Consider the following 25,669-nt stretch of genomic DNA (forward strand, 5'->3'; position numbering starts at 1 on the left):
GCCAACTGTTATTCATTATTAATAGAAAATAACACAAGTAAAATTATTAAGGTATTTGTAAACTCCAAGAGGATTAAAAATACTCATATTTTGTTAAAAAAAACTTTTCTCCTGAACGTTGATTTTTTTGCTTTGCACGTATCTATGTATAAAATAAATAAACTCAAAAAAATGTTCAAAGTGTATAATCAATACAAAAATTATGATTTTGTATTCATTGCAACATTACCCTTTTGGTTTTTTACTTGAAAAAAGCGAGCTAACACTAAATTTTAGTGCACATGTGCTCGTGGTTTGGTGGGTTAAACGGTTTTACGTATTTATTTTTTGTCACATTTACACTTTCGAAGCCACATTTGACAAGCTCTATAAATCTGATTTAGTTTTGTCAAGCTTTCCGTAGAACAATTTACTGATCATAAGAAATCTGGATCAGAAGGCAACTTCATAAACTTTTTTCTAAATCAACGGATTTTGCTTTTTTTTTAAGTGTTGGTCCCCATGAAGGCCCATTTCCTCAGAAGCCTGTGACATGACAATATGGACTCGTGAGGTCAGTCCAAACGAGCTGAACTCCTGCTCTCCAATCGGAATGCTCCTCCTCTCCACAAATGTCCGGATTTGTAACCAATCAGCGCGCGCGGCGCGGAGACAGTGGGGACAGCGACCAGAGATAAAATGTTTGACTTCCATGCATCCTCTCAGAGCATCTTCTAATCCTTCGAGCACTGTCAGAAATCTGCACGTTGATCTAAACTCACCGCCCACTCACACTTACCACCGGGGACCAGTCAGTCTCTGAGGCCCCGGTTCACTTTTCCTCCTGAGGACCAACCTGTTACTCAAGAAAAGGAGACCTGCATGCGCCGCAGCCGCAGAGCGCGCTCAGCTGCAGAAACCGAACACGTTCTGTAGAGTGAAGACGCATCTGTGCTCTAAAAGTTGCCTGCAGGAGACTGGAATAATGACGGCGCTTGCAGGAGGTTTACCAAGAATGATGAGACCAAGTCCCCACCAGAACTACCCGCGGGGCGGATACTCCCTGGAAGGTAAGAGCTTTGAAGCTGACAAACTCGCTCTGAGTAAGTCTCCGTGACCGCGCAGAACTTCAGTGGTTTCAGAAAATCTCTGTGTAAAGGCGCAGAGTTGATAAGAACTTTTTACAACAAGTGACAATTAAATTAAATTTTCTTTAGGAGAACTGTCACGCTGTTTTTATAGAGTTGAACTTTCTTTGCTCTTTGACGTTGTTTCAAATCTGTAAAACAAATATTATTGAAAAGTTACATGTCATATTTTCATATTTGATCAACAAACAAAGGTCTCTGGATTTTTCTAACCTAAACCCGTGTCTTTCCAGTCTCCACGCCGCTCGGACAAGGTCGGGTCAACCAGCTCGGCGGAGTCTTCATCAATGGCAGACCTCTGCCCAATCATATCCGACATAAGATCGTGGAGATGGCGCACCACGGCATCCGGCCGTGTGTCATCTCCCGCCAGCTTCGAGTTTCCCACGGCTGCGTCTCCAAGATCCTGTGCCGATACCAGGAGACGGGCTCCATCAGGCCGGGCGCCATCGGCGGCAGCAAGCCAAAGGTGAGGAACCGAGTGCACTCCTCCGAGGCACCCGGAGAGCTGGATCACACCTTTATTTTAGAAATGTTTGTCCCTAAAAAAAAAGAAGGTAAAACGTCGAATTTGCAACAAATATAAATTTGAAATGTTGCTGAAATACATGGTCAGAGTTTTTATGCACTTATAAATAGGGCATTTCATAAAAATGATTAAAACAAATGTTTAAAGTTGCTGCACAATATTCAAGAAACAGAAAAGTAAATGAATAAAAAATATAAATGGGGAATACTCTGATCCAAATTTAAAAGGTCAGACAGAGCAATTAACTTTTCGTGAAGCCGATATCATCTTAAAGTTTCTGTTTTTTTCCTTTTTCTTTATCTTTTTTACTTTATTTTTTTTTTACTAAACTTTGTCTTTTGCGCACTGTAGCAAACCACTTCACCAGAAATAGACAAGAAAATCGAGGAGTACAAGAGAGAAACCCCCGGAATGTTCAGCTGGGAAATCAGGGACAAATTACTGAAAGATGGAATCTGCGACAGGAACAACGTCCCTTCAGGTTGGCGAACAGTTCAAGTTACAGGAAAGAAAAAATAAATCAAAACAAAAAACTCTTTTGTCAATTATAGGAAATGGAATGGTTAGTCTGTTAATTCTTTTCTGACATAAATGTAAATAAACAGCTTTTAAGGTCCATCTCTTGTTTTTGATTCTAGTGAGCGCCATCAGTCGCATCATGCGCTCAAAGTTCGGTGGAGCTGGTGAGGATGAGGAGGAAGAGGATGAAGTGGAGAAGAGGGCGATCGAGGAAAACGAACCAAGGACTAAACACAGCATTGACGGCATTCTGGGGGACAGATGTAAGTTAAGATTTTACAATTTAAAGGCCTTTTGCCCCCCAAACAACTCAGATAAAATAAATTTAGAGGGGGAGAGCAGTGATCCTGATGGTTTTCTGACTTGGGAGCTGTTCTGCATTAACTGAAACCATGTTAATAATAATAATAACAATAATAATTATAATAGTAGTAGTAATAATAATAATAATAATAATAATAATAATAATAATAATAATAATAATAATGTCTACAATTGTTTGCATAGTTAGATTTAATCGTTTAAAAGTCGTTTTTCTCTTTAAAAAACCTTTACCATTGTGCGTCTTTACGCATGCGTGCCGTCCGTTTGACGGTTTGCAAATATGCAGAGCTATTCTTAAATCAAACATTTGTCTTACTTCCAAGCCTGAGAAACTTTTCTCCCCGCCGCCACCCCCCTCCCTTACACCTAATCGGACACTTGAGGATGAACTTCAGGGGACAAAGCATGGAGAGTCCATTGAAACTCACACCTTAGTTTGAAGCGCACAAAAGCCAAACTCAGTGGTGTACAAAAAGAAGCTAGAGCTTTTCAAAATGGAGAAAGAAAGGGAGAGAAAAACGGCGCTGACAAAAGGCGGAGAGAAGACATTATGAACCGGCAATGAGTGATGAATTATTCAGGGACACCAATAGACCCAATGGGTTCTGCTTTATAGATTTCGAGCTTTTTTTATTTGAACTTATATTCTAAACTCATATCTGTGGTAAATGAATTCGAAAAAGCAGAAATGAGCTTTCCGGACAAACACCTGTTGATTTATGACCTGTTGATGACTGAGAAGAGTTGTTAGAAGGTGGACACTCTTCAGGAGATGATAGTAAACGACTCTTTGTTTACAAGAACCTGCAGTTTAGGAACTCTATAATTCAAAATAGGTCATATGTTTACGTTCCTGGCGTGAATTGTGCTCTCCGTTAGATAGAACGGTTCCGTCACTTTTGCGCGCAGAGCTTTTCAGCGCGACCTTTTTTGTCTTTGCGCAGCGAGCGTGACGCCTTCAGCCAGTGAGCGCAGGGAAAATCTTCTCCTCACTAGATTAAATCCAAACCCTTTATTTCTCTCCACTTTCATCTCATTCAAAGTCCACCCCTTTTCCTTTTCGCCCTGGGCGCACACATTTAATGCGGTGACTGTGCGGGACACTTACCTCTCTGCTGTGGCGTCCACGTTGGCACATCCAAAACTGCAGCAAAGTTGAAAAAAAATTCTTAAAAAAACAATTTTTATTTATTTTATTAACCTTATTTTGGTTATTTATTGTGCTTTAGGAGAACAAAGTCATTTTTAGGGGGAAAAAACACATTTTTCTGATTAACAAATTAAAACAAACTTTTTTAAGGATCTGGATAACATTAGCTGACTTCATGCAAACAGGGAAGAATATTTTCCTCACACTGATACACAGAACAGTCTTACTTCTTGTGTTTCTTTGTGCAAGTACTTGTTGTTTTTCTCCTTTATAGCAGTTCATTAGAATGTGAATAGGGTGGTTTGGGGACCAAGAGAGTGTCTTCTGGCCAAATATTGATTAAGTAGGTGTTTGCTGAGGCCATTGTTGTGGTGGGGAGAGGCCTGTTGCTCTCTGCCCCTTTCTCCTCTACTACTATTGTTGGCTTCCCTTAAGTGCTAAGATCAAAGCTGACTCATTTAGATTTATTTGTCTGGGAAAAAAAGGACTACTAAGGTTTGTGGGATAAAGTAGAGTGGATGGTGCTATTGCTACATGGCATGAACAAGGCCTGGAAACAGACGTGAGGTGTTTTTGTAACTCCACAAATTCAGAAAAAAATGCTTTTGCAGTTAAGAAATGTCAAACACATTTTTTTTCAAATAATAACATATAAACCAACATTTAATAAAATTACCTTTTCAAAACAAAACAAAAAACCTTCAAACGCTGCAGAAGTCTGACCGTTATCCGGCCTTATTTAATCATTGATCACATCCTCTATTTATTTAAAGTTAGCACCTCAGCCTTTAGCCTCATTTAACTAATTAAAGTTACCAAAGTCATGAAAGGAGGCTAGCCACTCTCGCAGGATCTATTTATGGCAGGAGGGGGTGAAAGGCAGAGAGAAAAAGAAAGCTCAGAAATACAAACAGTCAAAGGGAGAACTTTTCTCCAAAAGGAGTCCTGCGGTGCCTAAATGAATGAAGCCAGTTCTTTCAAACCTGCCATGGTGAACGCAGTCAACATGTAATAATTGGTTTCATTGAGGTGCATTCCAACAATCTGTTGCCATTCTCCTGCTTCTATTGTCCAGAGGCAGGCAAATAGCCAGAGGGACAGGAGGAATCAAGAGCTGACAAAACATGAAAGATTTAGCTTCTTTGCTCAAAGGAACTGAGGAGGACTTTGTTTGTGTAAATAAACTGGGTAAGTGACTCTTTGGGATTTTGGCTTAAGACTGAGGAACATTTGAGAGCAGAAAGAACAGTTTTAGAGTGGGATGTGTTTGTTATAGCAAACATTTGGCCCTATTAGAAAATTATAATTGCGCTTTATTTATAATAGATAGATAGATAGATAGATAGATAGATAGATAGATAGATAGATCTACACTTTTTCCCTTCATCTTCCTCTAAAAGATGAAAAAATCAACACTGGCTTATGTGCAGTTGAATGCAAACTCTATGCTTCATTTAAGAATCTTTCAGTGGTGGCATCCGCATTGTGATCCCCCAATATTAATTCAAAGAACAATTAATGAATGCCGGGCACCTTTGAAGTAACGGGCCTCGGTCCTGCCCCGAGCCGGCCCCTCGATGCTTATGTACTCTCCACATTCACCCAAAACACTGAGAAGCAACTGAAAGAGAAGCAGCGAGCAAAAGAAGGTCAAGGAGAGGTGCCCCGGCTGAAAAAGAGCTTTCTATACCCTTGGAAGTATTAGGCAAGGAAAACTGTGATAGGAAGGATAAAAGAATGCAATGAAAAAAAGAGGTCGGAGGCGAAGGGACTTCTCATAGACAGGCACAATAGGATGGTTAATTGAGTAATGCCAGACAGCGTTGTCAATCACTTAACTTTGTTTAGCCTTGGTTTTTGTGGAGCACTTTCTCTTAGCACGTTTTCTGCTCTGCTGTTTTTTACTTTTTTTGGGTGAAAAAACACATCTAGAAACCCAAAATTATGCCATTAAACCTAGAGGAGTATGTAAAAAGAGTATGTAAGTATGTAAAAAATAGTAAATTTAATATTATCTGTTAACAAAATGGGTTAAAATCACTGATCAAATATGAAAAATAGCCCATAAATCAGTATTTATTATTTGACAGTGTGGAATGCAGTGATGTTTTTTCTCTCTGTGGAGTGTCTGTGATGTTTGTGGGGGCAGCAGCAAAGCTGTTTCAACTGCTGCACTGATCGGTTTCTGTGAAAAGGTCAGGGGCCAACTTAGGGTCACTTGACTGTTAAAACTATCAGGCCCCAGGAAAAAAGAGGTTACGATAATGTTTGGGAAAACATGTCAAATGAGAAAGTATTATCAGGATGTCACACCAAGAAGTCAGCATGGCTCTGATAGATTTCATTTCTGTTGGTTTTTGTTACCATTTGACTCAACCAGAGTGTTCTGGGTTTGCTTGTTGGGTTGTTGGTTTTTCGCCTGAAAGAGCTGAGGCTGATGACGCGCTTTGCTGGTTAGTCTCTGTTCGACTGGAACGTGCAGCAGTCTGGTCTGTTGCTGCAGCCCCACGTGTGCTCTGTGAAGTTGCTTTGTCCCAGCCCTGAGGGTGGAAATGCCACCGTGAAACTCTCACCTAACTGCACCACAGTGGAACTAAATAATAACCACCTTACAATGGGCTCACATAATAGCCATGCAGAGCCATTTGAGGCTTCCTGTCACCCCACCAGTATTAGGCAGATACATCTTTCAATTTCATATTGCCATAGCTGCTTCTTTGTCCTAAAAGTGTCAGCCTCCTTTGCACACTTGTGTCATTTTCGTCTGTCCATCACATTATCATTATTACATTGCTTTTTTCCCCCTTTTTGTCACCCCCCTCACTTCCCAGGCAGCTGCAGGTTCCTGGGGTCTCTTTAGCAAGTCAAGTGAGCAGCCCACTCACTCCTTTTCCTTTAACTGTTAACTCCAGCTGAGTCCATAAGCTGTCAGTTAACCATTCTTTTGCTCCCGTGCATCTGCTCGCTCTGGCTCTATATGTCATGCCACTGTTTTATTCAGTGGCCCACTCGCACTGTGCTTTGTGGCCTGAAAGGGCCAGATCTACTTCCCTGCGTAAATAGCTAGTTCATTTGTCTCTTCTGCCCTTTGTTTTGGGTTGCGAACACATGTCACAAGCTCGATTACCTTCACTATTTAACAGCCCTTGGAGGACAGGAAAGCCAACTCCTACCAAGAAGAGACTAAAAGCTGCCCCGTGTGTTTTTCTCTTTTTTCCTGTGGTTGTTCATCCTTTTCACTTTTTTTTATTTGGATTTTTCTTGTCATAATATTTGAAGTTTAGTTGTTAAATCTTTTTGAAAAGACATTTGTCCAAAATGTGAAACTATCCAACATCACAGTATAGGCTTGACAATAATATGGTACACTTTCTTTGCTTCTTAGATACAACAATATAAAAATAAAAATATTTAATTTGTGTCTATCCTCGTTTAAGGAGTAGCAATGCTAGCAATGAAATATGAGGTATAATGCTTTTTTCAGCATTGGAATTCAATTTAAAATTGTTTCATCACCAGTTTTAGCAAGCATTTATAGATTTGTCAATCACGATGAAAAAATGTGGCTGTGTTACATTTCGTATTAAAATCATAGCCTTGCAGCATGAACATTTTTTTAGCAGTCTTTGAACATAACGGTTCAACAGATGCAAAATTTAGGCACATTTTCTTTCAAATGTAGATGTTTGTGTGCAACAGTTTTGGAGACCAGAAAGTGAACAAAATGTCAGTTTGCACTGAATTCACACAGGTGTTGAACATTTGGGTGGGAATCTGCATTGGCGTCTGCATGTCTTGTCATATTAACATCTCTTGGAGCAGTGTGGAAGAGTGAAAGCTTGCCAAGATGAGTCCTGGCTGCGGTAGTCTAAGCAATAAACAAGCGTGCCCTTCATCCCTACAATCTTCTCTTTTGTCTTTGCTGTTAGACTCACTGCTGCTGCACGTGAAGCTAATGAAAGCGGACGTTCTCCAGGTTCACATCTGTAGCCCTCTTGAGTTTATCTTTCGTGCCTGTCAGTCTCCTCTTCACCCTTAAATGGTTGTGTTTACACAGAGTTGTGAATTGTAGTGCTGTACTTCCCATTCTGATTTCAGATCAATTATGTTTATGCATGTACATTTTTAAATGCACTTGTCTGATTTCTTTTTTGTTGTTGTTGAACTTGTTGAAATCACTTGTTGAACTGTGCAAAATTTCACCATGTCCACCCTAACCCGTGTCCATTAAGTTCCATACATCTTATTTTGTTTTAAAACAACTGTTCCACTGTTCATTTTTTCAGCAGGTTGAATTTCCGCTTGAGGGATAATGTTCTATCTTTACTGCTAGGATTCTTGTCACAGCCATAGCCTGACTGTGAGCGCCGGTCGAGTATTTTCAACTCCCCAGCGTTTTAGCCTCAGCGTAAAATTTGATTTGAGTGTTTAAGTAAGGAGGTTGGGGCCTGCCTTTGTGCGGTTAGTGTCCTCCTCTGTCATTGTGGAAACAGTGTGGGAACAAATGGGTTCCTGCATCATCTTGAGTTAAACTGACCCACTGCAACTGTGAGTGAAAGTGTGGAAGATGTGGGTGTATTGATTGGTGGATGTACAGTATGGGGCAGGTGAGTGGATGAGACAGAAGGGGCAGGCCCTATTTTTTGTGAGTGGTGAACACCAGCGTTTTCCCGAGTTAGTCCTCCCCTCGTTTCATGTTCCTTTTCCAGGTACCTTCAGTTTCTCTCCATGTCAGCCCTTCGACTCCCCATCCCCCAGTCTTTTGCCCCTCAGGCTGTGGAAGGAGGGAATGAAGGGGCACTCCCCTGCTGTGCCCCTCCACGGCCCCCAGTGGCCCTTCTCTGGATCCCTTTGTGCCCTCTCTCCCTCCTACTCTTCATTCCCCCACTCAGCCCCTGGCTCCACAGCCTCCTTCCTACCCTACAACCCCCTCTTTCCTCCCAACTCCCCTGCTGGGCAGGTGACAGGCCCCTGAATACAGGCCCGGGCGTCCCTGATGGCTCCTACAGATGGAGCGTGGTAATCGGTCCAATAGAGCCCTGCCACAGGCTTTTCCCTGCTAAGATACAAAAGCCTGGCCTCTCACACTCAGAAAAAGTAAAAGAGGGAGTGTGAGAGGATGATATAAAAAGGAAAGAGCTGGCCATAGGATGACAAAAGCAACATTGTCATTTGCCATTAAGGGAGAGTCTGTGACGGAGCGTTCTCTCTGTAGTAACAAATAATAAAAAGAGTGGGTAAAAGGGAAAAGAGAAAAACAAAAGAGGCAGTAGACAAAGTTCCACCCCCAGGTCTTTTTTTTTTAGTTACAGTACAAATAGAAGCTTTAGAGTTTATGAGCTCTTCTGGTACTTTTTCTTAATTCATTTTTTTAGTTTCTTTAGGTTTAAAGTGGTCTCAACATTGCATTTTACTTTCTTTGCCTTTTTCTTCTACATTCCAGGAGTTTTGAAGCACTCAACCAATCCCCAAAGAGCCCAAATGCCTGCGTGGCACCCTTGGTTTAAATGTAATAAAGAGCTCTACATCAGAATCTTGTTTGTTGGCGGTCCTTTGCACAGCGGCAATCCCAGAGGCCAAATCCGTGTGTAATGCCTGGTCAGACACACACTGGCAACCAGCGCAAACATTTCCTGCTTGGCTCCAGTGGCTCCAGAGGCAAGGGGAGATCCCTGTGCTCCTCCCTCCGTGTCTGACTTGGCACTTTTTAATTAAAGCTTTAAATCTGGGGGGCAGAGGGCAAATTGGCATTCTCGGGCAAACAGAAAGGACACAGTTGAAGCTTTTTTCTTGCTTACACCTGCCTCTCTTGAGCCCCTCAGTGCCTCTGCCTTAGCTTAGGTGTTTGCTGTGAACTCTGAGTGAGGAAAAGGTGCAGTGAACCCTCTTGGTGAGGTCACATTTGGTTAGACTTGGGAACGGTTTCTAACTCTTTTAGTTTTTTTTAGTCCGTCTGTGTTTGTCACATTGTCTTAGACTACACTGACTGAATGAAAGCTCAGACGCAGCAGATGCATATTTGTGAGTGTGCACATGAGAATGAGAAGGGGGATTGAGCACGTATCGGTGGACAATAGACGGCTGTCACGCTAGTTTGCGGAGCCTAATCATTTTTTAATAGATGGCCAACCTCACCCTGAATGCAGGAATAGTTCTTTGCCTTCAGCTTCAGGCCTTCATTGATTCCCTTCTTCTGCTGAATTAGATCCCTAAAGCTGTCTCCCAGTTACCCACTGGCTCTCCCCTGCCCTCAACTTAACAAACAGATTAGGATGCACCTGCAAAAAGACGGGCTTTTCTGCAGTTTGGGATGCTATTGCAAAGGCACACAGCATGGCTAAAACTGGGAGAGACACAGTGTCCCAGGAAATAGAAACCCTGGAGGGATCTTGTACCTTTTAATCCATGTTCAAGAAGGCTCTGGCTTTTGATCCCCTCAGGAACCACTGAGGAGTTTAAGTGAACAGGAGGACACAATCTAAAGTGGATCTACACCATGTGCTATACTCAGCATTATCTGCTGTCTTGAATCTGGCTTTTGTGTCACAGATTAGGGTCCACGACAATGTTTCATTGTACACCAGTCTTGTGAATGAGGAAGTGACCATGTGTTTGTTTTGCAATCACAGCCAGTCACTCGGACGAGGGTTCTGATGTGGACTCCGAGCCAGGTCTGCCTTTGAAGAGGAAGCAGAGGCGTAGCCGCACCACCTTTACAGCGGAACAACTAGAGGAGCTGGAGAGGGCCTTTGAGCGCACACACTACCCAGACATCTACACACGAGAGGAGCTGGCTCAACGCGCCAAACTGACAGAAGCTCGAGTTCAGGTTAGACGGACATTTTTATAAAAATAAAAAGTTGAAAATTTTTAAATCCAATTAGCTATCACACACCTGGTTGTGTGAAATGTGTTCTCTGCGTATGATCCCTCCCCTGCCTAAGCAGTGACACTGGGCCCTATTTTTGGAGTCTTTGGTATGACTCAACCATGGATTTGAATTCACGATCATCCAATATCAGGGCAGTCTACTCGACTGAAGGCCACTGAGTTGGTTTCAAATTAATCTGAATGTCTGTGCGAGTGATCATTCATACTGCTGTCCTGTCACAGATCTATGTTATGTGAAAATACAATTAAATGAGGATGCTGCCATGCGTTATTGTCTTTTAATTAATATTCTCTCTTTTTTGGTCAAATATTTTTCTAAAAACATCAATAGAGAAGTTCTAAAAACGACTGCTTGATTAAGACAGCTGCCTAAAATAGACCCTAACAGCCATGACAGCCCTCAGGCGTTATGTGATCCCTGTGACTTGCAGTAGCGCACAAAGATGTGGTTTCATTTCAATCAACAAACGTTAAGATCTTTATCAGTTCAGCTCCCTGTAATATGACAGAGAAGGCTCTCACACATTCAGATTCACTGACATGGTATGGAGCACGCACAGAAAAGCACGTAATCACATCATAAAGTGAAAGTTATACTTTTACATTTTAGAAAATGGAGAACCTCTTATCCAGTTTAATCTTCTTTTAGGTGTGGTTCAGCAACAGAAGGGCACGATGGAGGAAACAAGCAGGAGCCAACCAACTGATGGCTTTTAACCACCTCATACCTAGCGGTTTCCCTCCATCGGCTATGCCGGGCCTTCAGCCTTATCAGCTGTCAGACAGTCCTTACCCTCCGACTTCTATCGCCCAGGGTGAGACACTTTTTAATCTCTCACTGAAAGGACATCTCATAAATTAACTTGTGAGATTTTAAACATTTGATCTCACAAAATTTGAATCTGAAGTATCATGTTTTGTGTTCGGCAGCCCCGGAGCAGACCAGTACGGTCCACCGGCCGCAGCCTCTGCCACCCACCTCCGTCCACCAGAGTGGGCTCAGCTCATCAGCATCTTCTCAGGATGGAAATTCTGCATACTGCCTGTCGTCTGGCCGACACAGCTTCCCAGCATACTCGGACAGCTTTGGTCCCCCGACAGGTCATAACAGCGCTGTCAACCCCACCATCGGCAACAGCCTCTCCCCCCAGGTTAACTTGTGTTTTAAAAATACTTTTAGAATTACTCACACTTTCACATCAATATGTGTTAGATCAGGATGTGGAAGGTCAGCAGTGCTACATTGTTTATCTAAAATGTGCCGTATGCTTAGATAATAACACACACAAACCTGTCTGTGTGACCCATTTAGTGTCATTGCGATGACACTGATAAAACCTTGTTAGGCAAAATAACTTGGTAGCTTTTCATTTCTGTTTATTGTGATGGAGAGTTTGATGAATTTAAAATGTGGCAAACGTCAGTCTTTGGAAAGGCAGAAAGGACCAAACATGGGGAAGGATGTACGGATGTCAGATGATGACACAAATCAAAACTGAAAAGACAATTATGGTCGATTACACAGTCATCAGTGTCCATCAGTGGCTCCCTACTAGTCCAGAAGATGGACTAACAGGCGTAAAACGAGCTTTTAACCGCCACAAAGGGTGGCTGGCCCTCCTGCAAAGCATGCTGGGTACTAATTCCCACGAGAGACAATCTCAGACTCCTGTTATGCACAGATAAAAAACTGCCTCGGGGAGGTTTGTTGCTGCAAGTGTGCCTGAAGATGTATATATTGTGAAATAAAGACAAGCTTTGTGGCTGCTGCCAGGGTGAACAGTCAAAAACTAAAGTTATAATTGGCTACTTTGAAGAATGAGCATGAGTACAGAATACATTATTCATAAAAAAGTTTTTTTGTTCCTCAATCCCTAACTTTTCCCCCACTTTTAATATATGACGCAAACAGGAAGAGGACATTAGTAATGGTTTAAAATGAACATTATAACAATTTTTTACTTTAAATAATTGCTATCTTGACGCATCTGGTCTGGATGGTAACTAGTAGTTAGGTGCTGGTGTGAATTTACACCGTTATAGGATCACCAAGGGACTTAAAGTCTAGTAAAGGGGCCAAAGGTGCTGTGGCCTCATGGATGGTTTCGACATTAACCTAAGCGGCCAACAGAGTGAACAGTACGAACATCTCCTCTTGCAAATTGGCCGGCATGCCTTAAATGTTTTCTCCGTCTGGGATTGCAATCACAGAATGTTCCAGTATCTTAATTGATTGGAATGAAGTAATCTATCCCCTCCTAACAAAGTGTGTAATTTATGCAAATGAATCACTTTGTTAACTAATTTGTTTTAATTCGTGTGTTCACTGCAGCTGTTTGAATGTATATTGCAATGCAGTTTCCTCTATTTCAAACTGGGATAGAATTAATTTCCTGATTTTAAGTTAATAAGGGAAAGGAAATGAGGGGTGATTCAATTCTGTGACATTGATAGTACACGAGGACCTCTTCGCACTTTACAAAAACTTTACCCATTCATTTTATTAGTCGGCATAGCCAGCTTGATTTTGAACTAAATCCCCTCTGAAATTGTCCTGCTGTGTTATCTGAACTCAAAATTTGTCTTTGCAAGCCACCCTGCTCAACCAACTATGCCGTATCCGGCACAAGGTAGCTCTAAGACCAGATATGGTCACATCAGAGCAGCCTATAGTTTTGATGTAGATAAGATTGGCTTTAGATCGACGATATTCCTCAGATCACTCTGCAACGATAGCAGCACCCGGCCTGATTGTTCTCCCCATCACTGGGGTCTCTGAGCTGCTCTGGTGCATACCACTGCAATCCTTTCTCACCAAGGAAGCAAGCGGCCAGGATTTGCACCCCCCCGAGACATAATCTCCGGCACAACCTCAAAACAGACACTATCAAGAACTGCTGCTGTTTCAGCTAGATGTGGTGCATGTGAGCAGATCTAACACACCCATGACACTACAAAAGGCCATGCTTCACTTTTACAAGAGAAAAACTCAAATCTACCCATAATTGTTCAAATCCTTTTGACATATTTTAAACATATTTTAAGCATTTGTTTTAATAAATATTATAAAAATGCCCAAGATAATTAAAAATAAAAAATTGTAGATTTTCCAATTTACCATGCAAAAATAAAAATTCACTTGAATAATTTTAATTTTGCAAATAATTTCACATCTGCTTGCCACTTGACTGTGAGTTGGGAAATTTTTCACCCATTTTTTAAAAAACAGTTTTACGCATTTCCTTCTCACGCAATCCCTGGTGCAGCTGTTCACAATGTATCACTGATACCCCTGCAGCTCTGACAACAGAGCAGAAATCCTCACTACACATGCACGTGCATGCACAATTCCACACGTAGGCGAGTTAGATCTAACACACACAAACACACCGCACCCCTTGTTCCCATGTACCCTTTGACCTCCTTATCCTGGCTTCATCAGGGGACACAGAGTTTGAGTCTGAAACTAAAAAACTGTGAAAGTTATTGATTGTAAAAGCAAAAAAAGTTGCTCATTCAGAATGAGAATTCCATTGTTTTCATGAGCTGTCCTTTTTAGCTTTGACCATTCTCAGGCAGAATCTTTCTTTGTGAAGGAAAAACTACAAGACCACAACTGTCACGACAAGGAAGCACCAAAATAAATCTGCGCTTTAATCTGCTTCCATAAATATGACAGGAGAACTCTTGCAGAAACGTCTGGGGGGATAGAAGATGCAGCTCCCCAGCCTCTGTCAGCTCCGCAGTCGGTGAAGCAGAGTAAAGAGAACCACATGTGTGTGGAAAGCCAGTGGTAATATATTTCTGACTGGTAATAAGGGACGTGTCTGCGCTTTAGCCCACCTGGGTAGAGAGGAAAAGATGGCTGATTGTTCCAACATGAGATTCATCCTAAGAATGAAACAAAGTAGTTATTATTGTTTGTCTTTAGACATTTTTTTTTGTATTTACCTCTGTTCAATTTGTGTTTTGTTTCAGGTAATGGGCCTGTTGAACCCCAGTGGAGTACCACATCAATCCCAGAGTGATTTTGCCCTCTCTCCCCTGACTGGAGGTCTTGAGCCCAATGGAGCTATGGCAGCCAGCTGTCATGGTTCGCAGCGCTTGGAGGCTCTTCCAGCTCTGACCAGCATGCCCACTCTGCCCAGTACTCAGTCTTACTGCCCATCATCCTACACTTCACCAGCTTACCCTGTAGACCACCACCCTACATACCAATATGGTCAATACAGCCAGAGCAAGGTAAATTTTCAGGATTTATTTTAATGATCTTTTCATTCAAACTCACACAGAGTTTCAAACTGATTGCTTAAAGAGGGTACGTATCACACAGTGACCCCTGGTCTTTCAGTGTGATTTGGTTTAGATTTACCCACAATCCAAGCTAATTGCACAGACCCCTCTGATGACTGAGGTTCTCAAGTCACCCGTGCTGCTCTGAAATTACATTCATGTTAAGGAGCACTGTCGGCCAACTTACCTCAGTTTACATTACCATCATCCAACTGTCCACGTGGCTTCATGCTTCATGCAACACACACAGATTCCCTCACTGTCCTTTCATGACCTTCTATGATGAGCTGGCCCAACAAGTCTTGCAGCTCAGCAAGCCATGTAATGACCTCTGTGTAATGAGGAGAGCCGCCCAAATGAAAAGGGCTGCTTCCTAAAGTGTGTTTGACAGGAGGGAGCGGAGTTTGTGATTTGAGCAGTGTGCTGTTGAAGGCCCATGTGAAGTACACTACCACATGCTGACTAGCCCATCAGTGGCAACATCTTGATGTTATTAATTTAGCCAAACCCAGAGGAGATTGTTGTGCAGCTGTAGGGGGTTTGTGTTTATGTGGACGTGCCAGTGAATGTCTGTGAGCACACGCACGTGTGTACAAGAGGAGGGTAAAGGGCTCTTTAACAGGGGGCAATTATGGCCCTTGGCAGGTCAGGATAGGAACCATGTGTCCCACTACAGATCACATTTAGCGCCGTTATTGATCAGCCAAGCAAATCCACACTGATCCTCACTGTAAAGTTAGTTTTACTGAGCAACTTCTAAGTAATTCTGAAGACATTTCCACCGATGACTGTGGGGTTTTATTATTTATCTTGTGATTCTTGCTTTGATGGCTACTCTGTGGATCACAGGCTTTTCTGTAACATTTAACATCTGTTACCGTACCTGCATTGAATCAGCCAGGCTGATTCCCTTTAGAAGGGAACAGTGCCTTTAAATTCTCTTTCTTTCCCCCCTATGTGCAATACAGGTGCCTTTCATCATATGAAGCCCTCAAGAGGCCTCATAGGACCTGTATGGTTGCTCCGACATTCATCCCTGGAGACCACTGCAACAGTTCGGATTTACCAGCGGCTCCAGGCCCAGGCGGCACGATGAGGGGAAAGGATTTAGGTGTTGGTAATCAGCAGAAAAAGTTGCTTGTCTGGACTGACAAGAGGTGATTTCAGTGGTGGGGTTGAATGTTCCAATGAAGGACCAAAAGTAGCGCCTTCTCTGGTAACTGGTGCTCACCTCTGTGCCTGGCTGGCTATTCTCCAAGGGACCAAACAAGGTGGATTATGTCACATAAAGCGAAAAGATGAAGAGTGTGAAGAATGTGGAGATGGACTTTATCAGCCTAGCTGCTTCCCCACTGGTGAATGATTCAGGCTGGTGAGCTTACACTTTCTAGGAATGTTTTTCAGCACTACGTCTTAAAGCAGTGCTATCAACCTGCAGTGAGATGCATTTGTTTTTGGACAATGACTTTTGAGTTTGTTAGGAAAAAGAAAAGAAAAAAGAAAAACGGAAGCCTAGTGGATCCAGTGAATCCACTGAACCCAAAGAAAGTGCAATACATTCATACCTCATGTGCTGTAGTTTGAGAACGATCAGATGTCTTCACTATAGCCTCAAAACCTGCTCTCTCTTTTTAATTGTAATTCATTTTGGGTTGTCTAAAGTGATCAATCAGGGGAAATATTGAAGTCCCCATGTCAAAAAAAAAAGAAAAAAAAAAGAAAACAAAACCGAAAGAAGCAGCAGTTCTGGCAGTGAATACACTATTCAGTTGACATCATTTTTTTATAATTGTTTTTGTCTGTTTGCATGTTTACTTAGCTGTAAACAGGAGCTTGACGATTCTGGTTCTGTTTCTTATTTATTTAGTGTTCAAGTGTATTTTTGTATGCCCCTTGTCACCACGCCTCTGTGCTTCATGTCTTACAGTTTATATTTGTTACTTTTTTATGTTTTTTTCATTTATATTGATGTGAAATAAAGTTGTTGTAAGAAACTGTGTGTATAATATAGCACTATTACTATTTATAATAAACTATGTGACAATAAAAAAGTGGCATTTTATTCTTTGTGACCAACCTAAAAAAATATCAATAATCAATATTTTCAATTAAAATTTATGTCAAAGGTCAATGAACAATCCACTGCTGGTTCCTCAATAAAATAAAATATAAAAGTTAAATTTCTTTAGAGAATTACTTTCTAGTTGATATGAATGAATAATATAAAAAGTAATACAACAGTGATTCCCAGATTATTTTCTGCATCAGTGTTAACTTATTATTGTTGCTTAGCGTTGATCCTATATTCAAGATGGAAGAGGATTTGTGTTATGTTTGCTTAAGGAAAATGTAAATATTAGTTAAGCTAAAGTAAATCTGTTGGTATATTGATAAATAAGCTTGAGATTTTACATTTTTTTCATAAATTTAGTATAGGATCTCAAAGTTAAAAATTTAAAAATGTTTCTGAAGTTTTTATACTGCAAAAAAATATATATTTTTGCCTAGTTTCAACTTTAAATAACTTTTTATACTTGTATAAGACAAAATGACTTTACTAGTAATTTGTCTGTAATATTTTATGACTTAAGACAATAATCTTGAGTATTTAATCTCGAAAAAATATGTTTTTTAGTGATATCTCTAAATAAACTAGAATTAACTAAAATAAACTTTTTTTTACTCATAATTTCAGTTGACTTTAACAACTTTATCCTAAAGTGTATAATTCTAGTCCTATTTAATTGGTCCAGAAATAAAGATTGGTAACCTGTTGTAGCACTTAAAATAGGATGTTTTGGAAAAATTAAGAATAACAAGTACAAAAAGTATAAGCATATATGTTTGTTTATACATGGGCCATCTTTACAGATAAAACTTTCCAAAAAACAATACACGCATATTTAAGATGTATTATTTCTAATTATAAGATAACTATACCTAAATATGTCTTAAAAGAGTAGGATATAACAACTTATTAAAAAAAAATTCTACCAAGACAAATTCTGGTTCTATTGGTAGATTTTTTTCACTAGTAAAAGAGAAAAACATCTTGAATTCTATGAATATATATTTAACTTGTTTTGAGAAGGACATTTTTCCAGTGTAGTAATTTTTATTTATTTATGACACTATAAGTCTATTCCTTACAAAACAAAACAACTGAGTTAAAATGGGAATGTCAAATTAAATTTGGATGTGTCTTATTGTGTTTTTGTGTTTGGGATTTTGGATTTTTTGCACATTTACCGAATTGTAGGGAAACTTGCCTTAAACCTAACAAATTGAGAAAAAGTGGTTTTATTTTATTTTAACAGAAAGGAGTTGAAAAATGATTTCTTGATTTTGTACAAAATTTTAAACAAAAATAAACATGAAGTAAACAAATTCAAACTTTTCAAAATTCAAAAACCTCTTTGTAAATAACATAAACATTAGCACTTTCACACCATTTTAATGGGATTTAAAACAATGAACGGTTACACAGAAAAAATGCGTATGTGTAGAAGAAGTTATGGTAAAGAAAAGAAAAACCATGACTGCACTGAAGGTATTAAACATTTAATAATTTGTTCATTCATTCACACATGTTTTTGCACACACTCTGGCAGCACTAAATCATCTATATGTCCTTTTTCATAAATGGTCCGCTTTAGACATATTCCAGCTCTCTGGTGACTCCTTCACACCCCTTAATGACTAAAGCAGAGCTGCTGTAAATTACAGGAGTCCAGCGGCTCACAGACACACTGGAACATCAGTCACTGACACGGCTGCACAAACCTCAGATGGCTTTGGGTGCTGGATGCCAAACAGACACAAAAGTACATATCCCCCACTGGGTGAATTGTGTTTATTTTTTTTCCAAGTCTTCCCAAATCTACGCAAAACACCAGTACATAGTTACCATTCTTTGTGCCTTGGCTGACGAAGGTTTAAGGATCAAGGTTGCAGCTGTCCATGCCATTCACAATAAAAGTCGGAGGCGTTTCTGGGTTGTAATGCGCTTCTTGTTGTTTGTTTGCATTTTTTTCGGATTAGGTTGTTTGCTGAGCACCATTTTCTTACTTCAACAAACAAATTATTTTTTTATAAGTTCGCGGCTGGTAAGACGGAATGAGTGAAAAAGCCAAAGGGCTTGCTATAGAACAAAGTGTCAGTCAAGCAGCAACACACTGGAGACAACTTAACCTCTGACCCCGACACTCTTTGAAATGAGTAGACTACTTGACCGGAGCTGACAACAATCCAAATGTCTTTGCAGCTTCCAACTTCCAAATTGAAAGTGAAGGGAAGAGTACAAAGAAAATAGACAGAAAAGGGACTTTTCGATGGATAGAAGAGAAAGAAAGTTAGAAAGGGGGGCACACAGGGTCAGAATGGTCTTTTAGCAATCAGACTTATTGCATTTAGCAATAAAAATCCTTCACTGAAAACTATTTAATAATTGCAAATATCTTAAATGTCGGCTAATAAGACTTTATCCTTTCCAAGCTTTTCTCAAAATCAGCCCAGTTGAGAGATTTTTTGTCTCATTGAAAGCTAGGATGTAGAAACAAAGAAATTATTATTATTATAATGAGTCCAAATGCTCTTGCTTCACACTTTTGACTATAGAAAAACTTAAATCAAGACACCCCCCTTCCAAAAAAACAACAACAAATTGTATGATTTAAGAAATGTTCAGAGATCTGAAGAAATTATTTTAGAAACAAAAATGTAGATTTATGTTCTAACAATAAAGACTAGTTCTAGATTTTATGAGGATTTATAAAGATCGACCAACTTGCACCAAGATCATATTCTCATTATGTTCACATTTTGTCCTAAAATGAGTCATTTCTTCTTGTTACACTAGTTTTTTGTCACTGTAATTGAATTGAACTACAGAAAAACTAAAAAGATACAGATCATTTTCTTGGAACAAAACAAAACTTTATTGGGCTGTATAAATTCAAAGCTATCTATCTAACAGTTAGCTTTTTTAGCTTATTTTTCCATTCTTGAAGGTTTTCGTGGAACTCAGTTTTCTGTAGTTTCTAGAGTCTGACATAAGATTTCTTGTAAAGTGAAAATGACATGCTACATGAAAAAAATATAAGTCAACTACTTTCTAGTGATTTTCTTCTTAAGATCAGTCTTGTTTTCCTATTTTTAGGCTACCCATCTTTGTATTGTTGTAAAAGTTTTCACCGTTCTCAAAACTAGGTCATGATTGTGCTTCTCTAATGTTTTGTCTGTTACAGAAAAGGGAAGGACAGGATTTTATCGCTGAAATGCCCCTTATCAAGCCTTGCAAAGAGGGAGTGGGTAGCTTGCAGCATACCTTTCCTAAAGTGGTGAGTGCTTGCTTTTCATGCAGAGCCAACACTAGTTGTCTAGTCGCCTTGGCTTCTTATTTTTTCCCCACCCATCTGTTTTTTCAGCTCAATTTTGTGACTGATTTTAATATGAAGATCATGAACCGGACACTCCTATTTTTTCTTCTTGCCAGATGCCAGCAGATTCTCAAGGATACAGATTTCAACACAAGTCACCACCAAATAAACCGGACAATTTCCAAGACCACAGTGAGTTCTCTGTCCAACAGCACTCCAGTTTTCTCCACTACTACCTCCAGAGCAACCTATGACAATGCTTACTTCTACATCGTGTTCGTGATGGTCTTCTACTCCGTCCTCGCCCTGACACTTTTCAAGTGCTTTGCAGGCAGTGATGAAGCAAAGAAGGATCCTCATGAGGAGTTCACAGGCTCTGGGCAGACATCAACACAAACTTTCAATGCAGGCCACATGGCAGAAAAGTTTTACTTTGAAGAGGAGAGCAGCCTCTGAGCTGCAGGAGAAAGGGGAGGAGGGTAAGGATCCGTATGGGGGATGTTTTGACAGTCACCAAGCCAGAAAAATGTCAGTGCAGCTTACTTAGACAAGACCTGCTAGTGATTTTGCAAACCTGCTGTAAGTTTATTCCTTCCACCCCTCCCTCCACTCCCATTTGACAATCAGAAATCTCCTGCGAGCGGGCCAGCTGACAGGCAGAAGGAGATGAGGTCCTCTGATGTTCTGAGAGAAGGGTGGAAACGAGAAGTGTGGGTCAATGGCAGGCCGGAATCTCCCCCTGTGAGGCCCAATCAGGATCAATAACTGCGGGGCCCTCGACATGCACACACCACAGGGAACCAGGGATACCTCTGCAGGCTGACAGAGTGGACAACACAGACTCTTGTGTGTCTGACTGCACGGTTTCTAATAAGGGCATGTAGGCATGCTCCGACCTGCTGTTTAACCACCAAATTGGAAATAAAAATGCATAATAAGTTCATAATTGTATTTTTTTCATGTATTAAAAGATAGACAATTAGGAAAGAACATATTTGAACTCATGTAACCTTCTTGTAAACAGTGATAAATCATGCATTTCTGTCACTTTACATTAACCAGCGTGTTTCTGAATAAACCAAAAAGACATGTCAGTCTCAAATTGGCTCTAATTAGAGCCAAAGCTCCATGCAATAGTCAGGACTGAGCAGCATTCCTTTGCCATTACATTGTAACTGATATTTGGCCAGTCGCCATGCAGCTACAGGCCGCTTCAACCTCTCATTGACCCTGTATGATCCAAGTTTGCAAAGCTGTGGTGAAACATGAGCCCAGGACTCCCTCTGCAAAATTAACTTCTATTGCACAGCAGGACATTGTAAGGAGGATAGCACTGGGAATGCACACATCTTGTTTTTGCCTTTTAAACCTAACTTTGGATGGAGAGGGAAGGCGTTTCAGACTATAAGAATGGAGGCTGGTCAGGTGATGGACCACACCTCTTGCATAGGCACAGCCTCATACAAATAGAAGAAGAGAAAAATAATAAGTTTTTCTGTCGTAAAACCTAAACCTTAGGGGTTAAAGGTGGGTCTGGGCTCACAATACTGGTTTAATTTGAACTATTTGCTCCTGCCGGTCCCTAAGGCCGTGTGGGGCTGTTTCCCCTTCATCTTAATTAAATTTTCATCTCATCCTCCTTCTGTGAGCTGCTGGGGTCACTACATGTACCATACCATGCCAAACACTTTACATTTGTATTTGGAGCAAGCCTGACAACGTTAAACCTCTATGGACTTTTCCCTTCTCACAGTCAATCCTGTAGCCAAACTGTTGATCCAATTGGCAGAAATGCAGGATTAATCATTTCATTTCTCTGGTGGGTTTCACATATCTGATACTGAGAATGTAACTCTAGCTCTACAGTGAGAAAAAGACTAGGCAAATATAACTGAAAATGTTTACGTTTGAGTTATTATTCAGATGAAAACATGTACAAATGTGTCTATTTTCTATATCCACTTTTAAAAACATTTACAAATTTAAAAAATGGTGAGAAACCTATCAAGGTGAAATTATATTAACACATATTTGAACTACCTAAGGAACTTTAATTTTATCCTCAAAAACAAAACCTTGGATGTGCTGCCCCCTTGTGGTCAAAACTTGGAGTTAAGTGATTTGTCCAGAACATCCAGAAGGTTTGAGCCAAAACTGAGTCAGTGCATTTTCACGATCATAGCTTCGAAGTAATTCATGCCTGAAAATTATCTTTAGAAGAGGTGTAGTTGAAGCAAAAGACTCCTACGGGAGATGGTTTGGTCCTCATGCGGCTTAATAAAAAAACGGACTATTCCAATAATTATTTTAATAAATGTCAAAGAAATAGTTTTAGTTCCAGGTTGTGATCTAGAGTTCTTTTTTCGAAGTGTTCAAGTAGAAAAAAACAAAACAAAAACAATCACTGACCATGGAAAATAATGCCAATATTAAAAATGCAGCCAACCAAGATTTCATTCATGAAAGGAATTTAATAGAATCATGTAGTTAAAAAACACACACAATGGACATCTAGCTGCTATACTGCAACAGCTGATAAACAAATTTACATATGTATTAAAAAAAATAACAGGTTGGTAGCAGAAGTCATTGTAAAAACCCAGCAGCAAGCCCATTACACTCTTTTTACGAGTTAACAATTATACTTAATTTAGATTCAGAGGACTGCAATAGAAATTACCTACAACTATTTAACAGCAGGAAGTGCGTTTTGTGTTTATACTGAACGTTGCTGAGCTACAAATCAGCTATGTGGTAACTCTTTCAGCAGTATTTGTTCTGCAAGTTCCATTCAACATGGATGATCGAAAACAAAGTTATGCAAAATAAAGAAAACAAAAAGTAAAATGTTTTAATTGACAAATAGAATGCATTTATTTTTTTACAATTTACAATTTAATTTCCTGCCAAAATATGCTGAACCGCTTAATTCCAAGCTTGGAGCTCTGGTATTTTTCTTCATCTGCTTGCAGTTTGCTGTAAATTGCATGCACTGATTTAGGCTTTCAGGGCTTTAACCCTTTTAAAACTTTTTGAATGTTAAAAATGTTTTCAGGTCCAGCCAATCTGGTTTTTCGTGCTACTTTAATGTAGTCACTGTTGTTGTTTTTATCTGTAAAGCATTTTTGCATTTTCTTATTTCCTTATAATCTTTAATGCTCACCTGGTGAGTGAACTCTTTTGTGAACTGAATGTTAGAGGTTATATTTGCTTATTAAAATTATTCAAAAATGGGGAAAATATTTGTCTGTGGATTGTTGTAACCCATTGAATCATTTATGAAGTCATAAATTACTAAATACACTGGATTGCTACTTTTTGGTTAATTTTAGCATAAAACCAGCCGAACAACTACTTATGAAGATTTTCTTTGATCAACATCTGCAGCACTGCTTCTCACACATAAAAGACGAGCAGCCTTATATTTATTATTATTATTTGATTGATCTTTTTCTTTCTACAAATTGTTATTGTATTCTATTATTGTCTTTTTTAAAAATTTGATAAAACTGTATAGTTCCAGTGTTATGTCCTCAGTTTTGACGTTCCTGCAGCTCTCCTCGTTATCCAACGATCCAATAAAAATTCCACATTCCAAAAGTAAAAGGGAAAAATCTTTAATTCCTTTTCTGCAGGTTGAAAAATGAACAATAATCCACAGTGAACTTAAGGAAAAAAACTGAACAAATATAAAGAAAATATGTAAATTAACGAGAAGAACTTAGCGAGGTCAAAAAACTGTTTGACTCCATTCCAAAATTGAGACTGACATGCATCTGCTGCGTGACCACCAGTGAACCCAAGAGTGAAACCCCGGCTCCCCCTAGTAGCTGTAAACAGAATAACACACTGAATGCAAAATGGTCATCTCTGGCATTAAGGCTTCTACAAAAACTCAATAAAAAGAAATTGAAAAATAAATACATAAAAAATAAATGAAGAGCAGCCTGGTCCAAAAGTTCAAGAGTCCAAGTTTCTCTTTAGTGGTATATTCTTTTTATTTACCCTTTGAGTTTGGGTTTGACCATGTTAACACACAAATGTCATATTGTACATTAACAAATCCAACATTAAATCAAAGAAAAAGCTTCAGTCTTTTCAGAGAGCCATCCACAGCGCTTTTACTATACAGTTGCGCCCTCCACTGGCTGAACCGAATATAGCTCCTCAGATGAATTTGATGCTTCTGATTGAGAAAGTGCAGCCCTCACAGTTTTGCTGCATCAGGATCTGAAACAGAAACTATAAGGACATGCAGCAATTATTCACTCTCCAAACAATACTGATTTTGATAGTGCAGGTCATTCTGCTGAGATTGTTTACATTTGACAGTGCCTCAGAAATCTCATCTTCCTCTTGGACATCAGGGGATAATAAAAGAGATGCTTTAAAGTGAAGTGTTACTGTTTGAAAAACCAAATAAAGCAGACAAGTCAATTAGATGGAAATCACAGTGGAAAACTGCTGGATATTTGATGTACCTTTTTCTGAACTGCTGGTCAGTTGGATAATTTTGCTGGGACTGCTCACTGTTGGTGAAGATAAGGTAGTACCTGGATCTGGAGCACCAACGTCAGACATCATTTTTCTTCCTGAACCAACCACATTTATTTTACAAGTTTACATTTTCATGTGCGGCCCAATCAAAATGCACTTTCTACATTTTTCCAAAAATACTAAAATTATTATTATTATATTAGCAAATGTATTTAGTCGTGACAAAAAAAAATTATAAAATAAAAAAAACATCATTCCATTCCTAGTTTGGGTGAAAATTAGACTTTCTTTGAATAAATATGTCTATTTAATTATTAAAATTAAAACAGCATATAATTCTCTTTCTCTACAAATAATTAGTTGACATTTTTCAACTGCTTACCGGAAAATCAACTGTTATGGTGCTTTCAATTGTTTTCTCTTAAAATGTTGACTGGCTTGCTGAGGCGTTTGAGTGAAACATTTCCCATTTGGCTCCAACTTTGAAGCAATTATTAAATTCCAGATGTTACTTTGAAGGCTTCTTTGTTTCACTGCTGAATGCTTCTTTGAATACAAAGTTTGTTGTCACCTGAGCAGGATGAGTCAACTTTATTTAAAAAGAAAAAAAAATATCTTTGTTATTACTCTGTGTGGGAGGAACGCTAGGGAAGATAAATCATTTGAAACAAAAATATTTTTTCCAATGAGAGTTGATCATCAAGCAAAAAATGGTTTGGTTACACAGCTTGATTTAATGGAAAGGTCTGTTTTTCTTTTAGGTATAGATTATCGGGCTAGTGGTGAAGAGTCTGCCATTAGATTTGGAAATTGTGGGTCCAAGTATGCGGTGGAGTCAAACCAAAGTCTAAAATCCAGACCCCCTTTTTTACAGTAAGTATTACAAGGTTAGATTGGGGTGTTAAACCACCAGTTAAGATCTTACTGCTCATCTAGGGGATGTTCAAATAAGGATAGCTAT

General features: G+C 39.6%; 1 protein-coding gene across 1 annotated transcript; it reads left to right on the forward strand.

The window, feature by feature from the left end:
* The first annotated feature begins 647 nt into the window (after positions 1–647).
* On the forward strand, positions 648–16,884 carry pax3a (paired box 3a). The gene is made up of 9 exons (XM_004079227.5): positions 648–1,049; positions 1,361–1,596; positions 2,008–2,137; positions 2,295–2,438; positions 10,279–10,478; positions 11,190–11,355; positions 11,471–11,691; positions 14,519–14,782; positions 15,802–16,884. The coding sequence occupies exons 1-9, from the start codon at positions 965–967 to the stop codon at positions 15,817–15,819; spliced, it is 1,464 nt and encodes a 487-aa protein (XP_004079275.1). The 5' UTR covers positions 648–964; the 3' UTR covers positions 15,820–16,884.
* The last annotated feature ends 8,785 nt before the right edge of the window (positions 16,885–25,669 follow it).

This window comes from Oryzias latipes, chromosome 17 (assembly GCF_053564925.1).
Source record: "Oryzias latipes strain Hd-rR chromosome 17, Olatipes_Hd-rR_3.1".
Classification (NCBI taxonomy): Eukaryota; Metazoa; Chordata; class Actinopteri; order Beloniformes; family Adrianichthyidae; genus Oryzias; species Oryzias latipes.

Excerpts from the sequence above, each read along its gene's own strand:
- pax3a (XM_004079227.5), top strand. The coding sequence starts at position 965 with ATGACGGCGCTTGCAGGAGGTTTACCAAGAATGATGAGACCAAGTCCC. Across the intron at positions 1,597-2,007 it reads TCGGCGGCAGCAAGCCAAAG|CAAACCACTTCACCAGAAAT; the intron begins GTGAGGAACCGA and ends TGCGCACTGTAG. Across the intron at positions 11,356-11,470 it reads TCCGACTTCTATCGCCCAGG|CCCCGGAGCAGACCAGTACG; the intron begins GTGAGACACTTT and ends TGTGTTCGGCAG.